This window comes from Mercenaria mercenaria, chromosome 10 (assembly GCF_021730395.1).
Source record: "Mercenaria mercenaria strain notata chromosome 10, MADL_Memer_1, whole genome shotgun sequence".
In the NCBI taxonomy this organism is placed as follows: Eukaryota; Metazoa; Mollusca; class Bivalvia; order Venerida; family Veneridae; genus Mercenaria; species Mercenaria mercenaria.
This window is the reverse complement of record NC_069370.1, coordinates 45,834,175-45,858,739: the sequence shown is the minus strand read 5'-3', so window position 1 is coordinate 45,858,739 and position 24,565 is coordinate 45,834,175. Positions and strand designations below refer to the sequence as shown.

General features: G+C 33.3%; 1 protein-coding gene across 1 annotated transcript; it reads left to right on the top strand.

Moving 5' to 3' along the window:
* Positions 1 to 5,015: 5,015 nt before the first annotated feature.
* Positions 5,016 to 24,268, top strand: LOC123561721 (GTP-binding protein Rheb-like). The gene is made up of 7 exons (XM_045354283.2): positions 5,016 to 5,167; positions 11,519 to 11,590; positions 12,413 to 12,480; positions 12,726 to 12,808; positions 13,112 to 13,219; positions 15,695 to 15,776; positions 17,819 to 24,268. The coding sequence occupies exons 1-7, from the start codon at positions 5,119 to 5,121 to the stop codon at positions 17,906 to 17,908; spliced, it is 552 nt and encodes a 183-aa protein (XP_045210218.1). The 5' UTR covers positions 5,016 to 5,118; the 3' UTR covers positions 17,909 to 24,268.
* Positions 24,269 to 24,565: the final 297 nt, after the last annotated feature.

Sequence of the window (24,565 nt, the reverse complement as noted above, 5' to 3'; positions counted from 1 at the left end):
CCCGGTTGGGACAAACTCCTGTGTGACATTCTCGATAGTAGATTTAAAATCTGCCCACATATCATCAATGTTGGGGAATGTACGGCTAAGAAATGACTGACCGTTATCGGCTAACGCTTTCTTGATGCCATCTGTGTTGGCCTTCTTCCATAGGTAGATAGTCCTTCTCTTTGGGCGTGCGCGAATTGGCTGCATAGCATGGTTGAACAATATAATGTCAGTTATAGGTGGGAGAGGTTTGCAACGCTCGGAAAACCTGGGTTAGAAGTCAGGATCAGATCCAAGGTGTTGTCTTTGCGAGTGGGAAACGATACCATTTGTTCGGCTCCAAGGTCTGATGATATGTCTAGATAGTGTTGGCTAACTTTCTTTGCGTAGTGCTTTGAACTGGTGATGGGGTTGTCTTTCCATGAGATGTCAGGTACATTGAAATCACCGCCTAATACTAGAATTGCTCTCTTATTGTCAGCTTTCAATTTCAAACAATCAGTTCTGGTATTTTCAAGATAGGCTTCATCCGTTCTTCCTGGTGGGCGGTAGTAGGAAGAAAAAACAATCTTCTTAGACTTTGTCTGAATAGACCCCCAGATCAGTTCTACTGTCTTGCTGCACTTCACATCAGTAACATTGAGTTCCCTCTTGACGGCTATCAATACTCCTCCATGGGGGTTATCAGCTCGGTCATTCCGGTAGGCATCAAACCCAAGGCTTTCATCAAATATCTCAGATGAGTTCACATCACTGCTGAGCCATGTTTCTGTTCCAAGGATGACATCAGGTCAGGCTGAGTAGAAATGTGTTTCGCTTTCTTCTTCGCACTCTGGAAGTTAATGCAGAGAAGTCGTAGCGATTTACTTTTCCTGCTTTTCCTGGCAGTATGTGTTGGTTTTGGCGAAGAGGCAACAGCCGGGCTACCAATGGAACTGAACGTTGAGTTCAAGGTGTCGCTGACTGAAACATGGGATGGTGCAGGAGAACTGAGATGTTCTTCTGTGATGGAGCTTCGAGTGCTGTTTATTAGACCACTTGAGTTGACGGACGAGTGGCTGTTGTCTACAACTGGTATGTCGAACAGGATGGTGGACCGGTTCAAAGAGCTACACGATGGACAGTACCAGGGAATATCCCTGCAGGCAAGCGTATTAAACTCAAGAGTGTTCATCTCCAAACAGGACTTGTGGCACCACTGGTCACATTCATCGCATGCCAGGGAATCTTGGTTCATACGTACAGCTGTTTTGCATACACCGCATGGGTACTTCGGTTGACGAGGGCCGGGGTTAGGTTCAATACCACTGATGAGTAGAAGGAGCAAGAAGTGCGAGTGACTTGAAATCCTAATAGGTAGGGAGGATGGTTTTCCCCTTATGTGTTTAATGTAGTTTAATGTTGTTTCACAGGTAATCATTCTACACATAGAGCAGGACGTATTGCATGCTATTTAAGTCAGTGCGTCAGTATGAACCTCTTTTCGCGTGTAAAGCCCTACAAAATTAGAGGTGTTTTAGGGCATGACTAGATACCGGAAAGGGCCCTTTCCGTGATATTTGATCGGAAAGGGCCTAACATGATCGGAAAGGGCCTGCCATATGTTTATTATTGGAATTGATTTAACTATTTCTTCATATTTCATTATGACATAATAAAAGAAAATAAATTACGAAAAAAAAGTTATCAATTTGTTATTTTTAAATGAAAATACGAGTCATGGCATAAACCGCGCTGATCGGAAAGGGCTTAACATGATCGGAAAGGGCCTGCTATATGTTTATTATTGGAACTAATTCTATTATTTTTTCACATTTCATTTAACAAATTAAAAAGGAAATTATTTAAGATAAAAAAATTATCAATATTCGATTTTTAAATGAATTATGGACAAAATACGGGTCATGACATAAACCGCGCTGATCGGAAAGGGCTTAACATGATCGGAAAGGGCCTGCTATATGTTTATTATTGGAAATTGTTTATTTATTTCTTCATATTTCATTTATCAAATCAAAAAGAGAAGAACTAACGAAAAAAATATATGAATTTTTTATTTTTAGATGAATTATAGGCAAAATACGCGCCAGTACATAAAGCGCGCTGATCGGAAAGGGCTTAACATGATCGGAAAGGGCCTGCTATATGTTTATTATTGGAAATTATTTATTTCTTTCTTCATATTTCGTTTATCAAATCAAAAAGAAAAGAACTTAAGAAAAAAATAACATTTATTTTTATTTTTAAATGAATTATTGACAATATACGCGTCAGTACATAAACTAAATGTATTTTAGTTATATGTTTTTAACTCCGTGTAAATTGCACATTGATGAGATAATAATAAATACAGATCTCCCTTAAATATTTATAAAACATGTATTTATTGCAAGTTTAATAATAACAATAATTCTTGCAATATACTTTTAAAGTTTATTGCTCATCGTTTTGTTAAAAGTACCTTATAATTGTTATTAACGAACGGACAGGTTATTCATATGTCACCTATCAATCAACAAGTTGAGTAAACACTGATTGCTACCTGTCAATCAAAATATTTAAAGAAGGTTAGATGTTTTTACGGCTTTTCGTTGACAAAATAATTTGCCATTGAGTAAATGATGCTTTATTCAATAATATATATATATAAACCATAGACTGATTTCAGAAACGCAACATTCGAATAATAATGCTATATTTGGTGACAGTTACGTTACACCCCTAGAAAAGCATACCAGTGGCAATATGCATTTCAAATATAAATGTGCCTTCTATGGTGTATCTGGAATGTCAACACGTAAAAATTCAGGCCAATGAATGATAGATTATTAAAGGACAAACCAAGGTAAAAAGTAAATTTCTATTTTTGCTAAATATTTATAATATTTTCTTTCGGTGAAAGAACAAGACAAAGTTATAAACTTTTGCTAATCTAAGTAATGGAAATAGTTACAATTTGTAAACCAAGTACTATCATAATCATATGTTAAGTGTAAACAAACATGTGCAACACTGTTACGCCTTATGTGTTACTACCATGAGTTGCCAAAAATACATTATAATAATTAGCTTCAGTACCTATTCAAATGTTGGTATGTGAAATGACGTGTAGTGAATACATACATTATTAACAAAATAGTAATACAATATAAAATAAAAGCATCAATACGACGTTTAGAATAACATTACAGATTGGATATACCAATTATTTTTTTTATATCACGAATACGTATTATTTTTATAAACGTATACGATAATGATTTTTAAATACATATGTTTTATATTTCAGGTATGTCTTCTTAAACATCGGAGGTAACAATATTGTCAACTGCTGTTCGCCGGCTGATATATTTACGGCCTTATAAGCATTTCTTGTGCAAAAATAAAAATACTACCGAATGTACTTGTTTTTTTCTTCAATTCTTCAATTTGCAGGAATAACGACAAGTATTAAATTAGATAAAAGCTTATCATATTAACTGCACTTACCTCACATAATATACAATTCGTCTTACACTGTTCCGTGCAAACGGTACACACATTTTGCTTAAGAAACATGTATGCTAAGAATCAGGTGACTTTTTACCCAAAACATTTAACGGCATTGTTTGAAGAAAGCAATTAAAAGTCAATAAAGGCTATTATCTGTCCAAAAGGCAAAGTGTATAAAAATATTGTTATAATATAAAGACATTATTTGTCACATGGCACTTGTGTGTGCTTACAGATATACTGATTAATTGATATAATCAATAGGTGTGATAATCCAATCAAACTCTATCAGGACTAATCAGAGGCACGTGTTTGTTACGCCGCATATATTCAAAGGCCGGTCCTTTCCGATCAGCGCGGTTTATGCACTGACATGTGTTTTGTGTATAGTTCATTTAAAAATCGATAATGATCTTTTTTCTTAATTTATTTTCTTTTGTTAAACGAAATACGAAATATGAAGAAACAAATAGATAATTTTAAATAATAAACATGTGACAGACCCTTTCCGATCATGTTAGGCCCTTCTCGATCAGCGTAGTTTATATCATAACCCGTATTTTGTCTATAATTCATTTAAAAATCATAAATAGCTATTTCATAATTCATAATTTATTTTCTTTTCTATTTCATAAATGAAATATGAATAAATAAATAAATAAATAAGTTCCAATAATAAACATACAGCAGGTCCTTTCCGATCATGTTAAGCCCTTTCCGATCAGCGCGGTTTATGTCATGACCCGTATTTTATCTATAATTCATTTAAATTTCGAGTATTAATAATTGTTTTATTTTAAATTATTTTCTTTTTCATTTGTTAAATGAAATATGAAGTAATAATTAAATAATTTCCAATAATAAACATGTGACAGGCCCTTTCCGATCATGTTAAGCCATTTCCGATCAGCGCGGTTTATGTCATGACTCGTATTTTGTCTATAATTCTTTTAAAAATAACAAATTGATAACTTTTTTTTCGTAATTTATTTTCTTTTATTATGTCATAATGAAATATGAAGAGATAATTAAATAATTTCCAATAATAAACATGTGACAGGCCCTTTCCGATCATGTTAAGACCTTTCCGGTCAGTGCGGTTTATGTCATGACCCATATATTGTCTATAATTCATTTAAAATTCGAGTATTGATAATTGTTTTATTTTAAATTATTTTCTTTTTCATTTGTTAAATGAAATATGAAGTAATAATTGAATAATTTCCAATAATAAACATGTGACAGGCCCTTTTCGGAACATGTTAAGCCCTTTCCGATCAGCGCGGTTTATGTCATGACTCGTATTTTGTCTATAATTCATTTAAAAATAACAAATTGATAACTTTTTTTTGTAATTTATTTTCTTTTATTATGTCATAATGAAATATGAAGAAATAATTAACTAAATTCCAGTAATAAACATATGGCAGGCCCTTTCCGATCATGTTAAGTCCTTTTTGCGGAAAGGGCCCTTTCCGGTATCTAGTCATAGCGGGTGTTTTACCTATCAATTGTCACAAACATTGTGTTATTATGCTACACCGCATATCAACAACCGGAAGTAGTATTTGTAAACACGCCAAATAATAAAAAAAATATTTATTGATGAACATCATGACCTAAAGTTATTGATCAAACATGTCTGCTAAAAAAAGAAGGATCGCTCTTATGGGCTTCAGATCTGTCGGTAAGAAATCTGGTCTAAGAAATGAAAGTAAAAAAAAAAAATGTTACTATTATGGGTGGGGTACTAAAATGGAAGTGGTTTCTGTTAGAGGCTATATACAGGGGTGTGGAATTCCTATGTCCGACTTGGGACTTTTTGACTGCGAACAAGTGAGTTTTCGCATTCCGTTTGTCCGCAGACAAGCACAAATTTTCTGGTTAGAAATGAAAAAAGGAAAGAATAATTTAGGAACGCAGAACAGTACTTCAAGTTTATGGAGTTTATAAAAGAATTTGATGTATGAAATGGATGTTTCACCCGCCAAGGGCCTCTCGATTTCTCCAGTTTTGGGAAAACGATACTATGTCTAAATTTAGCAGCTCTTTCTCTGCGTTCTGATTGGTTCCCTATCATGATCTCGCGTGATTTTTGCACACGCTCGAATAGAAACCGGAAACGTATACAATTATCACAATGTTTTGGACAGATTTATTCAACGGTTACAACTTCGTCTGCCAACAAAAATTGAAGTAAATAGTCAAATGCCTGCTGCACAGTAAATGGGCCAATTTTTTCAAAAAACATGTAACTGCATTTTTTTTATAGAGGAACATCTGTTTCAAGTTTTGTTAAAACTGTATTCAATGTGTCTTATTAGTATTCAAATGCTGCAGTAAAATAGAAATCACATAATCAATCCAAAAAAAATTTGAAAGCCATTTTATGGCTGAAAATTGGCCGTTTTTTCATGTAATGCGTTAGCATTGGATTTTTACACTTTTCAAAAAATGCTACAGTATTTTCAAATAACAAAATATAAGTTTGATTTTAATACCTTTAAACAGATAATTCTATTACCTTTAAAATGATGTATAACATTGATGAACACTAAAGCCGTTACATTTTTACGAATATGATAATAAAAAGTGACTCGTGTAACACTACTGTTTTTAACAAAAATGCTAAATTTTGAATTGAACACAAAATGTCTTAATTTTACATATTCAAAATAATTTTCTTGCTCACTGTCTTACTATGTATTTGTAGAATACGAAAAAAATGCTTGCAGCACTTATCAATGGACATTTAAGTAAAAAAGTCTATTTTACCACCCAAAAAACTATTTGCGTGAAAAAAAGTGTAACGTCCGTCCCCCACTATTATTTTGTAATTGAATATGAATATATTGATATTAATTACTTTCATATATGCTTAATGACATACCTATCATGAAAATATGAAAAATAAATAGATCTGCAGCCTTGCTGGGAAAAAAATGACGAAATATCAAAAGTTATGTGTAACATCCGTCCCTGTAACGTCCGTCCCCCTATATATGCTTTTCTTAATCTTGTACAAAATGAAGTGTTTTCATGTTTTGATGGTAATATCTGATACTATTATTTCACAAGAGTATGTAAAAAGTATGAAATTATCAAAAAAATGTTGAAATTTTTTTTTTGTTCATACTTTTGAGTATTTTAAATCGAAAACTAGAAAAAAAAACCCTGAAAATTAGAGCAAAAATCTTAGTTTTTAATGCTATGTGAGTAAATTTGAATGAAATTAACTCCTGTTTGATAGGACATGCATCAATAAGTAATAAATATATAAAAAGATTCATTTAGATTTATTTGATGTTGTATCATCTTCATTTGAAAAATAGGGGGACGGACGTTACAAAAAAGGGACGGATGTTACAAAAATTGTGATAATTGAATATTTCTTATATTCTGATTTTGTTATCCATCAGTAACTTTTTGTAGTTTATATATTGATAAATAAAGATGCTGTGTGTTAAATCATTCCCACTAAAACATTTATTTACACATATGAGGACATCATTCAAAAGAATAATATGTCACATGTAAAGAGACCCCTGCTGGAACAGTTGGCTATAAAAACAACATGAGAAAAATATACAAAACTGATAAAATTGATCCACTAAACTGGGCCCAGTTTATACATGTGTATATCTCTGGATCCTTGTAAGATTCTAAAACAACACTTACCCTCTTAACGAGTCTTGTATAAACACATACTTTGGGAAAACTTAAGCGTTATTATACAAGGTGCCATAAAACTGGACCCTGTATATACATTTCTGGATCCATACCTAGTCCTTGTAAAAACACTGACTCTCTTAATGAACCTTGTATATTATACAAAGTGATTTCTTTTGAAAAACTGAGAAAGGGGAGGAGCTTGCTGTCATATGCAGATTAGGAGTGGGACTAAATCATTAATGTGTGAAATTCTTTTAATTTGAACTAATTTTATGATACAGGCTCATGCCAGTGATGATGGCCATACGCTTCTGTAGACCCTTAAATTGAATAAATAAAATTCTAAATTATGGTCATTTCATAAACAAAATCTGATGTGTCATGGCAATGAATCAAAGATATTTTAAGTAAATGTACCAACTGTTGTACAGGGTCCAGGGTATTTTTTTTTTCAAACTCATATTTTTAGTCATTACAGCATATTTTTCCCCTCCTAATGGATCCTGCCCTTCAATCCCCAAAACTGGGGAATAGAAAATACTGTCTATCTAAATGCATTTTCAGCATTACTTTCAGATTACATACTTCAGGGATTTTTCTTAATCTATGAATATGATTTATAGTGGTATCTGTGAAATTCAAACTGAAACAAAATGATCCTCCTCACCTCGGTTCAAAAAGTGTTTGATGTCAGAGCTCTTATCCCCTTCTTGTGCTGAGATGATGACTACTGTCACTTTCTTAAAAGTGTATGATATTACATGATACATATCATTTACATGTTCATAAAAAGAAATATTTTAATACGTTTTCTCATTTTGTTCTGTTTCGTTTTGTTTTATGCTTCAACATAGTTTTTGAAAAAAAAATTGTTAGAAATTATGGTGAATTTGTAACGTCCATCCTAATTTACTTAACTCTTGCAGTAACATGTACCATTAATTACCACACACATATCTTTTATTGAATGACATTAGCATAATAATGAAAATTTAGAAACACTTTTCATTAAGTCAGTGAATACATAGGATGAACACTATCAATTTCCTGATAAAAAAGTACTGTTTTCTTTTTCTCTCCATATTTTAAAACTCTAATTCAGCATATTTCTTTTTATTTTATTACTTTGTATCATTTTTCATTCATCTAGATAGGTTTAACATTAACAGAATCTGTATTTATTCAGTAAAGCCACATTAAAGCTTGAAAAACAAATGTATATAATTAGTGTAACGTCCGTCCCCACATAATGTAACGTCCGTCCCCCTTTGCCATCAGTTTCTCTTTACTAGTTTTGAAGCCTAAATAAAAAAGAAATATACAAAAAACTGAATTGTTTAATAACTTATGTTCTTGTGTCTTCATTTAAAAGGTTGTTATCCAATTAAGTATAATATTATAAATGGTAACGGGAAAAATATGAGTATGGCTGTTTTTTTCCTTCTCTGCTTCGACAGGTAAAATAACACAAAAAAATTTTTTTTGCAATTTTTGGCAAATTTTTTATAAGTTTCTTGTAAAGATGTACTGGTTTATTGATTTGGTGAATTTTCTCATCTAAATGACAGTAAACAGCCTCAGAAACAAGCTTTTTACATTCCCATGTAACGTCCGTCCCCTTGCCCAACCACTGATAGAAAATGATGTATAAAAACAAAAATCAGCAAAAAGTTATCTATTATTTTACTTTTTCATGAAGTTAAAACATACAACTTCATGAAAAAGGCTTAACAGGTAAAAAATCTTTAACTTTAATTTTTGACTTTGATGCTAACACATTTGGCCCATTTACTGTGCAGCAGGCACAAAGCACAAAGAGCTCACTAGTACGAGTCAGGAAGTTTCATGTTTGTTTTTCTAACAGTCAGAAAGTGCCATGCTTTTTCACATGGCATGATGAGCAGTCTTTAGGTATTACTGTTGAATGTTCGACGGCCTGGCGGACGAACACAGGCTAAAGTGTCAAAAGCTTATTTTTTGAAACAGCTACAGTATTACACTTTGTTATGTTCGCTTTTGTTACTACTTGTAGATTATTGTCCAAAATAAAGAATTATTTGCATGCTAAAATGTTGAAAATCCGGGCAAGGAAGTTTTGACTGCGGACAAGTAGATTTTTAAGTCTCATTTGTCCGTGAACAAGTGAAAAATATTGGGATTTCCACACCCCTGTAATATACCAATAAAAGAAATTGTTCTTTGTTTCATATAAAATTCAGCTACTTCAGAACAATTTTGTTACAGTTTCTAGATTTTCACTCCGTCGTAGACCTATTTTCCACAAGATATCCATACATTTGCTTCAAGAAAACGAAAAGAATATGGGGTGTTGAATAGTATGTAGTGAAATGCAAGTCAACTGAAGTCCGGTACCCTCATATTGCCGCATTTCAGAAAGCGGTATGCAGAATAAACACCCTACTTTCGTTTTCTATTAAACAACCCGAAAACATGCAAGTATTAGCATGAAACGTGTCCTATTTTATGTAAAATTCATTCCACGAGTGAAATAATGCCCATTTGGCCCCCGATTTACGCGCAAATGCGCGAAAAATGGAAAAATTAGGATCTGTTTATTAGGGACTTCTTTCGACTACCCCACGGAAGCACATTTTGGACCGAATTACTGTATTATAACCTAGATATCACAGTTGAATATCATAGGCTTAGTTAGAGCCTCAAAAATGATACATAAAACAATACATGAAGTGCCGAGTGGGAGAGGGGATTTTTTAGGTGGGGGTTCAGTGTTTTTTTTTCTCAAAGTCGAAATTGTGAATGGGTCTGGTACCAGCAAAATTTAGTTCTATACATATACATAGGACTTCAATATTTTACGATTTTGACATTTCATATAGTCCCACAAGTTCTAAATTTTCTGTTAGAACTCTCCACAAAATAACTTATGGAAGGTTTTACAAGTTCACGATGAAGTGACTAAAAAGCTATAGCTTAAGGCAGTGGCTAGGTAGCCGAAACCGGCTACCTAGACCAAAAGTCAACGTAGGCGGTTCCGGTTCTATATATATACATATCATATATGAACACGTAAGTCAAGGTACATGTAGCCGGCTTTAATATACCTTGTTATAAAGGATCATTTTATTAGTTAAATAAATTACATTTTTGTGACTTATTATTGACTATTTGTGATTTACCTGTTTATTTCGCCGTATTTAAGCACTTGTATCATATTGTCCGATATTTTGTTATGTTATCAACAATTGATCAAAGTGTCGTTATCGTCAAGGGCGTGTTTAAATGGCATGTTTATTCTCGATATCGACATTATGGCATATGCATTATGGATAAAATCCCGTTTTCCAGTATTAACCACCAATCAACCCCCAATACCGGTTTTACGGTGAGGCGGGTATCGGCCATTATGCTACATGGTGGTAGTGTTTAGATTATCCTTTTTTCAAGTTTTAAACAAAAAAAATGAATAAAAAAGTATTGCAGATTATCATAAACATTGTTGTAATTAAGATGTAGCAAAAAATATCCTCAAAGTTTACTTTATTTTTGAAATTTTATCTTTTATTCTACACTGCCGCTTCCGTGGCTCGATACCGAAGGTGTGAAATTATTCGCATTTTTCAAGGTAAACAGATTATTTTTGAAAAAAAGATGTTGCCGAGGTCGTAGAATAGTATTTCCATTGTGAGAAAGTAAGAACTTTCCTTGATCCTTATCTTCTGGCAAAAATAATCGCTAATATTGTACACGGTCTTTATATCGGTTAATCTCGCCAGCCCCTTGACCCTATTTACGTAAATACCGGAAAACGGGATTTATCCTTAATGTTGATATGGTCAATAGATTAAAAGTAAAAAATTTAATGAGTTTTTGTAGTTTGTTATTAATTGAAAAAAAACAACATTTTTGATAGATGATTTCAGAACTTTGTCAGCGATCCTTTAGAATAAGGTCTTTTGATATGTACATGTAATTATCTTTTACATTTCACATTTATCACGCTACCTTACAATAAAGAGCTCATATGTTCAAATAAACAATTAGAACCAATCAAGATCATTGACTTACAGACAAATCGGCAATGAAATTAGTTAATTAGTTAAAGACGCACATAGAAGTGCGAGCGAAAGCGATGATCACTTAAAAAAGGCGCAGATGGGCAGGCTGGTCCGAAGCCATGCATGTCGCAAATGCATTATGTTGGTTTTCTCCTGGTGCGACTCATATGTAGTTCTAAATGACATTAATGCCTGCAAAAACCAAAGCTAAAACTTAGTTTTCATATAAAATTATTATGTTACATGTAAAACATCCCAAGACAGGAGACATCAATATGTGTCTTACAGTTATTTGTTGGAGTTGTATAGTTGAATATATTATTTTTCAGGTAAATCGAGTCTCACCATACAGTTTGTAGAAAATCAGTTTGTGGATTCCTATGATCCAACTATAGAAAACAGTAAGTGTTTCATATGAATATAGCTTAACCTTTACCCTGCTAAATTTATAAAGTGGACTGGTCAGTGACTCCATCATTCAATTTAAGCAATATCATTTACTATTCAAAGGGTGTTCACTGAATTTACTGACTGAATAGCAAACAGTGCAGACCATGATCAGCCTGCGCAGGTTGATCTTAGTCTGCTGTGGTTGCATAGGCAAAATCACACTCCGCAAGCAGGCTTAAGGTTAATTTACAGACACTTGTAGTCATGGCTATCAAACCAGCTGTGAAAAATGTACTTTGCCATTGAGTATCCTCATTTAAAGCCATTAAAAATGAACTAAAAGAAGGTTCATTTGTGACAGTTAAATGGCTTGTAATTGACAGTAAAAGAAAGAATTTTCAAAACATATATTTAAATTATATTCTAACACAGCTTTATTCCATTGCCAGTTGAACAAAAAAAGATTTTCAAGCTTTGTATATTCTGCTATAAACAACAGTAACTGTTGATGCACGGATACCTTGGGGTCTTCCTACACCATTAAAAAGAAGGGAAGTTGCTATTTTGAAGTTAGTTATTTAAATGTGACTAAGAAAACTGTATATTAAATTTATAGACTCTTCATTCCGTTTTACAACTCTTGTTTGATCATTGTAGTGAGTGCACTAATAGTTCTTAGGTAAACTTAAGGACTGTATATATGTACAATATTGACTTCAAAAAAGACTGGTCAGATGCTTCGAAACTAATAAGGATAACCAAGTAATGCTGTTCATAAGCAGCAGCAGAATATGTTTTAAGGTTAGTTCTTATTAAGTTGTTTTTGTTGTCAGCATTTCAGAAAACGCTAAAGATTAATGGTCAAGAATATGCCTTACAGCTTGTAGATACAGCAGGCCAGGTATGTCAATTTATATAATAACTTGCTACTTCTTTAAAGGTAAAAACTGCAGGCCAGGTATGTCATTTATACTATAACTTGCTACCTCCCTAAAAGGTAAACATTTCAGGGCAGTCAACAATGGGCATCAACATTCTAGTTAACAATACGATGTAAATCCCATGCTTTTAAATAATTAGTTTTCAAGCGAATGCTAAAGACTTGAAAAAATGTTACTTCCTAAAATAGATCGCTTTTCATTTCAGGATGAGTACTCTATACTACCTCAGTCATATTTCATGAATATTGATGGTTATATTCTTGTCTACTCAGTCAACTCAATAAAAAGGTAAAGTTTGACACAGATATTGCATAATTTTGATAGGGCTCAATCTGGTGCAAGCACCCTGCCCCCTCTTAACTACTAGCTTGTAAGAATTGTTTTTCAGAATGCAATATATGTAAATAAAGATCATTATTTTGAAGCAGAAAAGTGGGAAAAAATGAAAATTTCTCATTTTGTCTCTCATGATTTGGTATGTGTTTTCTGCTTTACGAAGCTTAAGAAGAAACAAATAAGAGATTTTGAACACTGTGAAGCCAGAACATAACTGTTTCTTCATAGTTTATGGCTTGATTTGTATAATTTCAGTTTTGAAGTGATAAAGTTTGTGTATGACAAGCTGCTAGATCAGATTGGTACCATGGGTAGTATACCAGTGGTTCTGGTAGGAAATAAAAGTGATCTGGAAATGGAAAGGTATGGTATTGCTTTTTACCAGTCTTGTACATGTACGATTGTTTAGCAAGCCTTTAACCCTTACCCTGCTAAATTTCTATAACACACTTGTCCATCTTTCAGTTAATTGTAAAAAATGGTGCTTACCAAAATTATACTTATCAAATGGCGTACAGTGCAGATCTTGATAAGACTGCACAAATGTGCACCCTGATTATGATCTACACAGGACCTGGTCACAAAGGCAGAATCATCTGTGTCTAGCATGATAAGGATTAAGCAGAGGCTGAGTTTGTAGTAGCACGTATTTCTAGAAAATACTTCTAGTAAACAAAAAGATCCTGCAATGTAAAATATTGATATTGTATTGATGCAAATATCATATTGATGAGTCTGATCCACTTTGAGCATTCATATACATGTACATGTAATTTCTTAAATATTTAAAGTTATAGCGACCAGATGGATGGAAATTGCTTAAGTAACAAAATTTGTTTTTGAAAAAAACTAAGTAATAGATCTATTACTTGACACAAAGCTGGACGATGTATTAAAATGGTTGCATAAGCTGTAGAAAATACAGAAAGAAAGCATGCCTTTTCCCTGGCAATAAACACTTTATACTGTAAATGCCAGTATGTTACAAGAGGGTTAAACACAAAAAACTCAACTATAGAAGTAGATAGGGGATACAATGTTGAATTTTGATTTTGGAGTTCCTTTCATCTTCAGATATGATATAGGTGAGGAAATTTGAATGTGTGTATAGTTTAAATCAGCCCAAAGTCCAAGGTGTATCTGCAACACTGATTCAAGGATATAATATGAATATATATATGTATTAATTATGTCAGTTATAATTATACAAAGTCAGACATATTAGTCCTGGGCTGCAGGTTAAAAGCAAATACAAAAGTTTGAGGATTTATTATCAGGCCATAGACAGTGATAGAGGAAAATGTTTCTTATTTACATTTTTAGCTCGACTATTCGAAGAATAAGTAGAGCTATCCTACTCACCACGGCGTCGGCGTCGGCGTCACACCCTGGTTAAGTTTTTCGTACCAGTCCACATTTTGACAAAGTCTTTTGAGATAAAGCTTTGAAACTTTCAACACTTGTTTACCATCACCATGTCCAGTTATAGGCAAGAGTACATAACTCTGTCAAGCATTTTGACTGAATTATGGCCCCTTTTGACTTAGAAATCTTGGTTAAGTTTTTCGTACCAGTTCATATTTTGACAAAGTCTTTTGAGATAAAGCTTTGAAACTTTCAACACTTGTTAACCATCACCATGTTCAGTTGTAGGCAAGAGTACATAACTCCATCAAGCATTTTGGTTGAATTATGGCCCCTTTTTGACTTAGAAATCTTGGTTAAGTTTTTCGTACCAGTCCACATTTTGACAAAGTCTTTTGAGATAAAGCTTTGAAACTTTCAACACTTGTTTACCATCACAATGTCCAGTTGTAGGCAAGAGTACATAACTCCATCAAGCATTTTGACTGAATTATGGCCCCTTTAGACTTAGAAATCTAGGTTAAGTTTTTCGTACCAGTTTATATTTTGTGTAAAGTGTTTGACATATGGCTTTGAAACTTTTATATCTTGTTCAGTATAATAGTCTCTATCAATAGGCAAGAGTACGTAACTCTCTCATCTTTTTTGGCTGAATTATGGCCCTTTTTGAACTTGGAAATTGGTTCTGTTTTGTAAATGTCCATGTTTTGTCAAGACTATTTGACATATGGCTTTTAAACTTTAAACACTTGTTTATCATTATGATTTCCATCTGTAGGCAAGAGTACATAACTCTGACAATTATTTTGACTGAATTATGGCCCTTTTTGGACTTTGAAATTTGTTCAATTTTTCTTACAAGTCAGCGTTTTGTCAAAACTGTTTGAACTGTGGCTTTGAAACTTTTAACACTAGTTTATCAACATGATTTCCATCTGTAGGCAAGAGTACATAACTCTGTCAACTATTTTGACTGAATTATGGCCCTTTTTGAACTTAGAAATTAGTTAAATTTTTCATATAAGTCCATGTTCTGCCTAACATATAACTTAACATATTTTCCATCATGGTCACACATTGCCATTTAGTGCAAGACTAATCGAAATCCAGAAATACAGGAACATTTTTTGTTTAATCGATTTTTTTGTTTAGTCTGAAAATCTATGGAAATATTTTGACCCCATTCTTCAATCAATTCTTCGAATAGTCGAGCGCGCTGTCATCCGACAGCTCTTGTTGTTTACATGGTCTCATAAATTTCTAATCTTGAATATTATGTCAATATGTCTTTGAAATAACCTTGATTATCTGGAAAAGGGTTTGCATTTAGTTAGGAGAAATTAAATGCTCCCATCAAACAAGCATGATGAAAAAAATCCTTGCCATTACTAGCTGGCTAAATAATGTAATTTTTGGTATAATGATATATTTTTTGTACTATGTATTCATGTAGTGGTAATCTTTATTAACCAGGGTAGTATCTCGTGAGGAGGGTAAGAAGGTGGCTGATGATTGGAAGATTCCTTTCTTAGAGGCTACAGCCACAGAAAATCAGGTAAATATTGCAGTCTTTTTCTAAAATTTCTTATTGCAATTTTTGTTGAGCCCTGTTGCGGAGATTGAAAACATAGTCGTCTAAATGACTGTTAGGTGTATGTGCATTAGTGAGTGCATGTGTGTAGATTTTTTTGTCAAACAATAACTTTTACATGCATGGATGCAATCATGTTTATATTTGGTATGAATATTTGCCCCTTTTAACAAGGAAATAGTGTGAAAGGTTTGCTTATATCAGGTTTCATTAGAACTACATGTACTAATTGCCAACAAACTCCTGCAGAGCAGGTTTCATAACACCGGATTACTTTTTGTCATCATTGTGTCTCTTTTTACCTGAACAAATATTTTGAAACATGATTCTCAGAAAGTACTGGACCAGTTGTTTTCAGATGACTCTACCCAATTTTTTTACATTGGTGAATGACTTCACATGGCATGTTTTATATCTCTGACTGACATTTTGAAGGAAAAAAATGCCACTTCTTGACTCAACAGTATTTTGTAGAAATTGTTGCAAGTATTCAGTTTTCTTTTCGAGAACTGTTGTACTTATTACTTTCATAGTCTCTATCTTAAAATGACCCTCAAATTGAGATTTAAATATATCTTTTTATACACACATCTCTGAAAGAGCGGGGCATATTATGTGAACAGATGGTGGGCGGGCAGTCAAAAGCATGTCCGCTCTCTAAGTCAAGGAGTTTTCATCCGATCTTCACTAAACTTGGTGACAGTGTTTATGGGTCAAAATCTTGGCCAGGCTCGATAGCCAGCAAAATCCACCCAGGCACTCTTGAGTTATGGCTCTTGAATTACTCGAAAATCTGCAAATTTAGCCTTATCAGCCCTCTAGGTCAAACAGTTTTCATCTGATCTTAATCAAACTTGTTGACAATGTTTGTGGGAATAATATCTTGGCCATGTTGGATAACGAGCACAATCACCACAGAAACTCTTGGATTTAATTATGGCCCTTGAATTACTTGAAATATTGCGAATTTAGCCTCGTCCGCTCTCTTAATCAAACAATTTTCATCTGATCTTCCACAAACTTGCAGATAATGTTTGTTGGCTTTATATCTTGGCCAAGTTCGATAACCAGCCAAATTGACTCAGGCACTCTTGGATTATGGCCCTTGAATCTCTCAAAATCTGCAAACTTAGCCTTGTCCGCTCTCTAAGTTGTACAGTTTTCATCCAGTTGTCACCAAACTTGCTGACAATGTATATTGGTAAAATTTCTCTGCCAGACTTGATAACCAGCCACTTTTTTTATGGCCCTTAAATTAGGCCAAATCCGATGACGGGCGTATTTTGTGACAGTCTACCACTCTTGTTTATAGTTTGAAAAATCATTTCTTTTTTCAACTTAGATTATTTTGATAAGGCTTTTGTGTGTAAGCTATTATTATGTAGAAGGGTTTCAAATAGTCAAATAAGCTGCCATTAAACAGCTTTTGTTGATGGACTGAACATGAGATTTTGAGGAAATGTTTGACTCAATTTTCCATTTAAATATTATATCAGTAGTATTTAGAATTGCTGAAATGGAGGCACCCCATGACAGTCAAAATCAAAGGCTGGAGTACTTCTTACGAAAATTCACAAGTCTTAAAGATATTTTTGTCAAATTTTTGTGCTCTAATTTCTATCAGATTACAGTGTCCACTTGACTTTCCAAGTGCATAGCCCACTAGTCTATTAGAAGAGCTTCCTAGAAATTTTTCCCCACGACAACATTTTGGATCTTCCTCTGATCACCACTACCACCAAAGTACAGTGTTGGGAAGTTGTCAGCTACTTCTTTAGAACAAAGAAGTACTGATAGAGAATCCAAGGACCAACAACTCAAAGCCACTACGTTGGTTTTCTCACGGTGTGGCTCAGTTATAAGCTTTGGATATAGAAACACTCGTTAGGTGAACTAACTTACATTAATTTTGTGTCTGAATTTACTGCTGCAAATGGTTGCCAAACCTTACCAAATAAAGAAAGAAACAGTTCTAGCCAATTGCATTTATTTTCTGTATTTTACAGAGTGTCAAGAGAGTGTTCGAGAAAATAGTGAATACAATAGAGAAGGCTTCTGGCAATGTGCCAGAAAAGAATGGATGCATCTTATCATAGAAACACAGCTATAATACAGACTGGTCAATAAGAAGAATTGAAACATATTGTTACCATGTGTTATCTCAGTTTATTGATATTTGTTTAACTGTTAATTTATACATTTAACCAAAAGGATTTACTTGATAATGACTTTTGATTTATTTGAAGGAGTGTGCTTGGTTCACATTATTTTGTAAAAGTGTCACTCACCTTAAAAGATTTCTTGACAATACAAAATTAATTGTATTTATTTTATGCATGTACGTTTTTCTTAAGAAATCAGTTTTTGAGCTGAAAATGATGAGAAACGTTTTAAATTCTCAAATATTCCAATTCACTTTTTTTTTTCAGTGTCAGAATGCAAATATTTACAGTTTGAAACTCTGTTTCCTTTGAGTAATCTATATATGATGGTTGCATTCCAATTCCCATGTAATTTCTGTTGAGCCAAAATGCAGACATTCAAGAGAGCACAAATTGTGCTTGATGTTCAAACTGAAACTGTTACCTGATTCACATCATCATTGGAGATCCGTACATTTTGCTGAGCTGGATGGTGCCCATTAAAGTGCATGTTAGAATGTTCTCTCTTCCAGCAGCCACATTTAATACTGAGGTTTCAGGGATTTGTAACTCCCAAAGTATGCAACATTTGAACACATTAAAATTTAAACAAGGTGAAAATAAAGTAGAAAATGCAAGACTATAAGTATAAGACGTAAATCAGGACTTGATAATTTCATCGAAACTGCAATTTAAATTATGGGAATTGTTGTATGGAAACAGCTTTAAACTGTTCAAAGTGATCTGACCTAGAAGTATTTTGGACATCAGATATTTGTTGAACACGTAAGATTTAGAATGTGAATCATTAGTCTTAAGTTAAAACTTATGAAACATATCTTTAATAAGCTGTTGATTTCATTTTTTTTAGCTCACATGTCACATAGTGACAGTGTGAGCTTTTGTGATCGCGCAGCGTCCGTCGTCCGTGCGTCCGTCCGTGCGTTCGTCCGTGCGTAAACTTTTGAGGTCACATTTTTCATGGGATCTTTATGAAAATTGGTCAGAATGTTCATCTTGATGATATCTAGGTCAGATTCGAAACTGGGTCATGTGCGGTCAAAAACTAGGTCAGTAGGTCTAAAAATAGAAAAACCTTGTGACCTCTCTAGAGGCCATATTTTTCACAAGATCTTCATAAAAATTGGTCAGAATGTTCACCTTGATGATGTCTAGATCAAGTTCGAAACTGGATCACGTGCCTTCAAAAACTAGGTCAGTAGGTCAAATAATAGAAAAACCTTGTGACCTCTCTAGAGGCCATATTTTTCATGGGATCTTCATGAAAATTGGTCAGAATGTTCACCTTGATGATGTCTAGATCAAATTCGAAACTGGATCACGTGCCTTCAAAAAACTAGGTCAGTAGGTCAAATAATAGAAAAACCTTGTGACCTCTCTAGAGGCCATATTTTTCATGGGATCTGTATGAAAATTGGTCTGAATGTTCATCTTGATGATATCTAGGTCAGGTTTGAAACTGGGTCAGCTGCGGTCAAAAACTAGGTCATTTGGTCTAAAAATAGAAAAACCTTGTGACCTCTCTAGAGGTCATACTCTTGAATGGATCTTCATGAAAATTGGTCAGAATGTTCACCTTGATGATATCTAGGTCAAGTTCGAAACTGGGTCACGTGCCTTCAATAACTAGGTCAGTAGGTCAAATAATGAAAAAACCTTGTGACCTCTCTAGAGGCCATATTTTTCATGGGATCTGTATGAAGGTTGGTCTGAATTTTTTATCTTGATGATATCTAGGCCAAGTTCGAAACTGGGTCAACTGTGGTTAAAAACTAGGTCAGTAGGTCTAAAAATAGAAAAACCTTGTGACCTCTCTAGAAGCCATATTTTTGACAAGATCTTCATGAAAATTGGTCAGAATGTTCATCTTGATGATATCTAGGTCAAGTTTGAAACTGGGTCACATGCCATCAATAACTAGGTCAGTAGGTCAAATAATGAAAAAACCTTGTGACCTCTCTAGAGGCCATATTTTTCATGGGATCTGTATGAAAGTTGGTCTGAATGTTCTTGATGATATCTAGGTCAGGTTCAAAACTGGGTCACATGAGCTCAAAAACTAGGTCACTATGTCAAATAATAGAAAAAAAACGACGTCATACTAGGTTCAAAACTGGGTCATGTTGGGACAGGTGAGCGATTCAGGACCATCATGGTCCTCTTGTTTTAGTCATAATTCAATTTTACCATTATTTTTTCAAACACTTAAAATCATATAGTCCAGTATTGTCACTTTTGCCAGTACTTAAGTTTATGTGAGTTTTCTTATTATTCAGGACAGCTGTTTATAAACAAGAAAATGTTATATTCAATATTAAGTTGTTTTCTTTAAGCTTTTTTTTGTGTGTTAACAAGCTTTTCATCACAGACATCATTTTGAGTCACGTTTGTTTTGGCAATAATTATTTCACATGCAAGTTATCACTTGTTCTATATCTGTATATCACAATTAAATTTGGATTTAAGCTGATATGAAAAATACAATTTCTAACTCCATTTTTAATACATTTTTTTGTAACGATATGGAAAAAGCAGAAGCTTTCAAACCAAAACATTTTGAAAATAGATAAAGTCGCTCATAGATTGTGTTTGTAAATTTAAAGTAGAACTTTGGTTTAAGTTACGGTCATAAAGCAAACAGTAAGATATTTATAGGATCTTTTGTCAATTAAGCACACACTGCTTACACTTGCCACTTCATTTTGTTTGTATGCATTTTTTTAAGGAAGGTTTTTACTTTTTAAAGGCTATTGTTCTTTGCTTTTTTGTTTCTAAGATTCCTCCTAACAAAACGAAAAGTAATTAACTTCGTTCAGGAAGTTTAAAAAATAGTTGAATTTCAGGATTTATTGAAGGGTAACACAGAAAAAACAAGTATTTTTGCCTTCTAGATTTTTTATTAGATCACATTAGAGGGCAAATTATGTGAAAATATCAAATCTTTATAAGAAATAGTTAAAGTTGCAGTCTAGAATGGAGTGTTTCATTGTAAATTATGATCTCTGCTTATGTCAACAAATATAGAATAAAGTCCATTCAGTTTGTCATTGCTGTAAAACTGAAACAAGCAGTTTTCTCTCAGCCAAAAATCTGGTTTTGTTGTCACTTGATCGTCGGCCTCAGTGTTGGTTAAAATTTTTGTTTAGGTCCACTTTTTCTCAAAAACTAGAAGAGCTACAGCTTTGAAACTTTGCACACTTGTTTATAATCATCATAAGAGGACTGTGTAGACCAACTAACATACTTCTATTAAACCTGCATTTTGCCAGAATTTTGGCCCTTTTTGTACAGAAAATCTGAACTATAGCTCTTTTCTTACATATTGTCAAGCACTTGCAGACGAGCGATTGTATCGGCAGGCGATGCTCTTGTTCTTTTTCAGTTGTATTGTGGTCAGACAGATAAATACAGAATATTTTACTGAGGAAAACTGTACTGTTTTTTGTCACACAGTTTAAATATATGTGTACATATAAAGCTTGTTATATGATTTTATACAGAGTAAACATGTTCTAATGAAATAATTTTACACAAAACACATTGTTATGGAACCTTATGTGTAGTACTGCTTATACACATCAACATATTGATTTTATGTTTGTATAAATTATATGTAGAAATGGTCCGTATTTTCAAATGTGGAGTTTGGGTCTTGTATACTTTGATTTTTTTAATATTTGTAGATATTTTGAATACCTGATAAGAGTTTCTGAATGTTTTTTTTGTCTTACCTTTTATTTGATATATGACACAAGCAAATTGTTAAAAATAACCATTTAAAAGTTTAGTTAGATTGAAGCTAAATTTGTAAAAGTCAGGGTATTCTTAAGGGAGTTTTCACATCTTTTGGCCATTTTGATTTTAATCTTTCATTTTACATATTTTTTAAATTAATTTTCAATTCATTTAATGAAATCTAGTCATTTTTTGGTTAATGGAACAGTATAAATAAATTCAGTTAATTTCAGTGGATTTTCAATGTAATTTAATGATTTTTTAATTTACTTTCTGTCTTCCTTCCATTGAAAATTATTTGGAAAAAAATCTGAGAAACAAAAAATAAAAAAAACTCTGACCCTATGTATTGAATATACACTGTGATCTTGATCTAAATCAGTTGCTTTATTGTGTTGGAATGTGTGTTGTTTTGAGTGCTGATTTATTTATTCAGACACATTATGCATGAGCTCAAAATGAATCTAAGGACGTTTCCAGTCTGTGTATTCGGTTGCTTGTCAATACTGCATGTACACCTAGTCTAGGGCTTATCACTTTTATTTTCTCATTATAATACAAGACAGTGGGTGTGAAATCCGTCATTGTATAAGGTTGTTTATTTTTTTACACCCCCTCCCGCATTAGATGTATGCAAGAAGTCTCTGAAATGGAGTAAAAATGTTTTCCATAATATATTTTACTGTTGCATTGAAATCAATGGCAGAGTTTGTCAAATTTTGTAGATATTGCTAAAAATGATGCAGCCCCATGTGGTTCTGGGATGATCTGTGTATGAAAAGAATTGGAACCACTGCCTTACCCTTGCATGATCGTAAGAGGCGACTAATAGGGTCTTAACACTTGGTTTTGATTCCAGCAGGTATGCAAATTTTGATTCCTCATGTTTTTATTTCAATGTAAATGAGATATGAAACCAAAATTTGTAGTCCTGTTTGGCGCCATATAACCTATACTGTGTTGGTGCGCCGTAAAACCGAAATAAAAAATAAAATAAAAATGAAGCAAACATTTACATTAATTTATTAGATTAATGATTTTGATATGTCCAAGTGATGTAGTTTTAAATGAAATTGCTCATTTGAGTGTAAATATACAAATTTGCCCAAATGTAGTAATACAGAATTTATTTTTTTGATGACTAATATTAAAGTTAACATCCTTTGGTATTGTACGATGCATGTTGAAGAATGTTTAGTGAAGATTTCCTCTTGTGTGAATTGTTATTATAGATGAAGGATGTTTTTCTGTTGTTAGCTCATCTGATTTTTTGAAAAAAAATGATGGGTTATTGTCATCACTTGAGCGGTTGTCGGCGTCGGCGTCGGCGTTGCCTAGTTAAGTTTTATGTTTAGGTCAGCTTTTCTCCTAAACTATCAAAGCTATTACTTTGAAACTTGGAATACTTGTTCACCATCATAAGCTGACCCTGTATAGCAAGAAACATAACTCCATCTTGCTTTTTGCAAGATTTATGGCCCCTTTTGTACTTAGAAAATATCAGATTTCTAGGTTAAGTTTTATGTTTAGGTCAACTTTTCTCCTAAACTATCAAAGCTATTGCTTTGAAACTTGGAATACTTGTTCACCATCATAAGCAGACCCTGTACATCAAGAAACATAACTCCATCTTGCTTTTTGCAAGATTTATTGCCCCTTTTGGACTTAGAAAATCAGTTTTCTTGGTTAAGTTTTATGTTTAGGTCAGCTTTTATCCTAAACTATCAAAGCTATTGCTTTAAAACTTGCAACACTTGTTCACCATCATAAGTTGACCCTGTATAGCAAGAAACATAACTCCGTCCTGCTTTTTGCAAGATTTATGGCCCCTTTTGGACTTAGAAAATATCAGTTTTCTTGGTTAAGTTTTATGTTTAGGTCAACTTTTTCTCTTAAACTATCAAAGCTATTGCTTTGAAACTTGCAACACTTGTTCACCATCATAAGCTGACCCTGTACAGCAAGCAACATAACTCCATCCTGCTTTTTGCAATAATTATTGCCCCTTTTGGACTTAGAAAATCATTTTCTTGGTTGAGTATTATGTTTAAGTCAACTTTTCTCATAAACTATCAAAGCTATTGCTTTAAAACTTGCAACAGTTTTTCACCATCATAAGTGGACACTGTACATCAAGAAACATAACTCTATCCTGCTTTTTGCAAGAATGATGGCCCTTTTTAGACTTAGAAAATCATGGGTAGGACAATATTTCTATTACACAAAAAAAATCAGATGAGCGTCAGCACCCGCAAGGCGGTGCTCTTGTTTTAAATGTTGTTGTCTGCTATATATAATTGTTGATTACCAGCAGTTCATCGTCTTTGTGTAACAGAATGTCAGAACAATGTTAAAGTGTCAGTATGTCGGAATAATGTTAAGTTCTCATGAATGTCGGAAATAATATTAAGTTTTCTTGAATGTCAAAATGATGTTGAGCTATCATTTCTGTAACATTGTCATAGCACTTGAACACCATGTACATTATGCTTGTTTAATAATGCTATAACAATCCATTACACAGTCATGTATCCATGTTGCTGTTATCTATTACAAATACTTCCTAGTTATATTATTTGCTTATATATTTTCAGTTTATCTTTTGCTGATATTGTATGCATTTTGTTTGGTACACAAGCCAAAGTCAACTTCAGCACTCATTTAAATTTTATTGGCATTTACCATATTGCTCTGTGTATGATGTGCACCAATGTATAACACTTTAAATTCAGTAGTTACCAGTTAGCCTTGCAAACAGTGCTGGTTATTAAATTGCTTTCTGTATCTTACATAATCCTTGGAGTTCTGAGTTCTGTCAGACTTCTGTTACTGTTTTAATATTTTAGAAAAAAATGT

What these genes read in the sequence shown, in the direction of transcription:
- LOC123561721 (XM_045354283.2), top strand. Translation starts at nt 5,119, where the DNA reads ATGTCTGCTAAAAAAAGAAGGATCGCTCTTATGGGCTTCAGATCTGTC. An exon ending in TATGGGCTTCAGATCTGTCG is followed by an intron (nt 5,168 to 11,518) that starts GTAAGAAATCTG and finishes ATTATTTTTCAG; the next exon opens with GTAAATCGAGTCTCACCATA. An exon ending in TCAGTCAACTCAATAAAAAG is followed by an intron (nt 12,809 to 13,111) that starts GTAAAGTTTGAC and finishes GTATAATTTCAG; the next exon opens with TTTTGAAGTGATAAAGTTTG.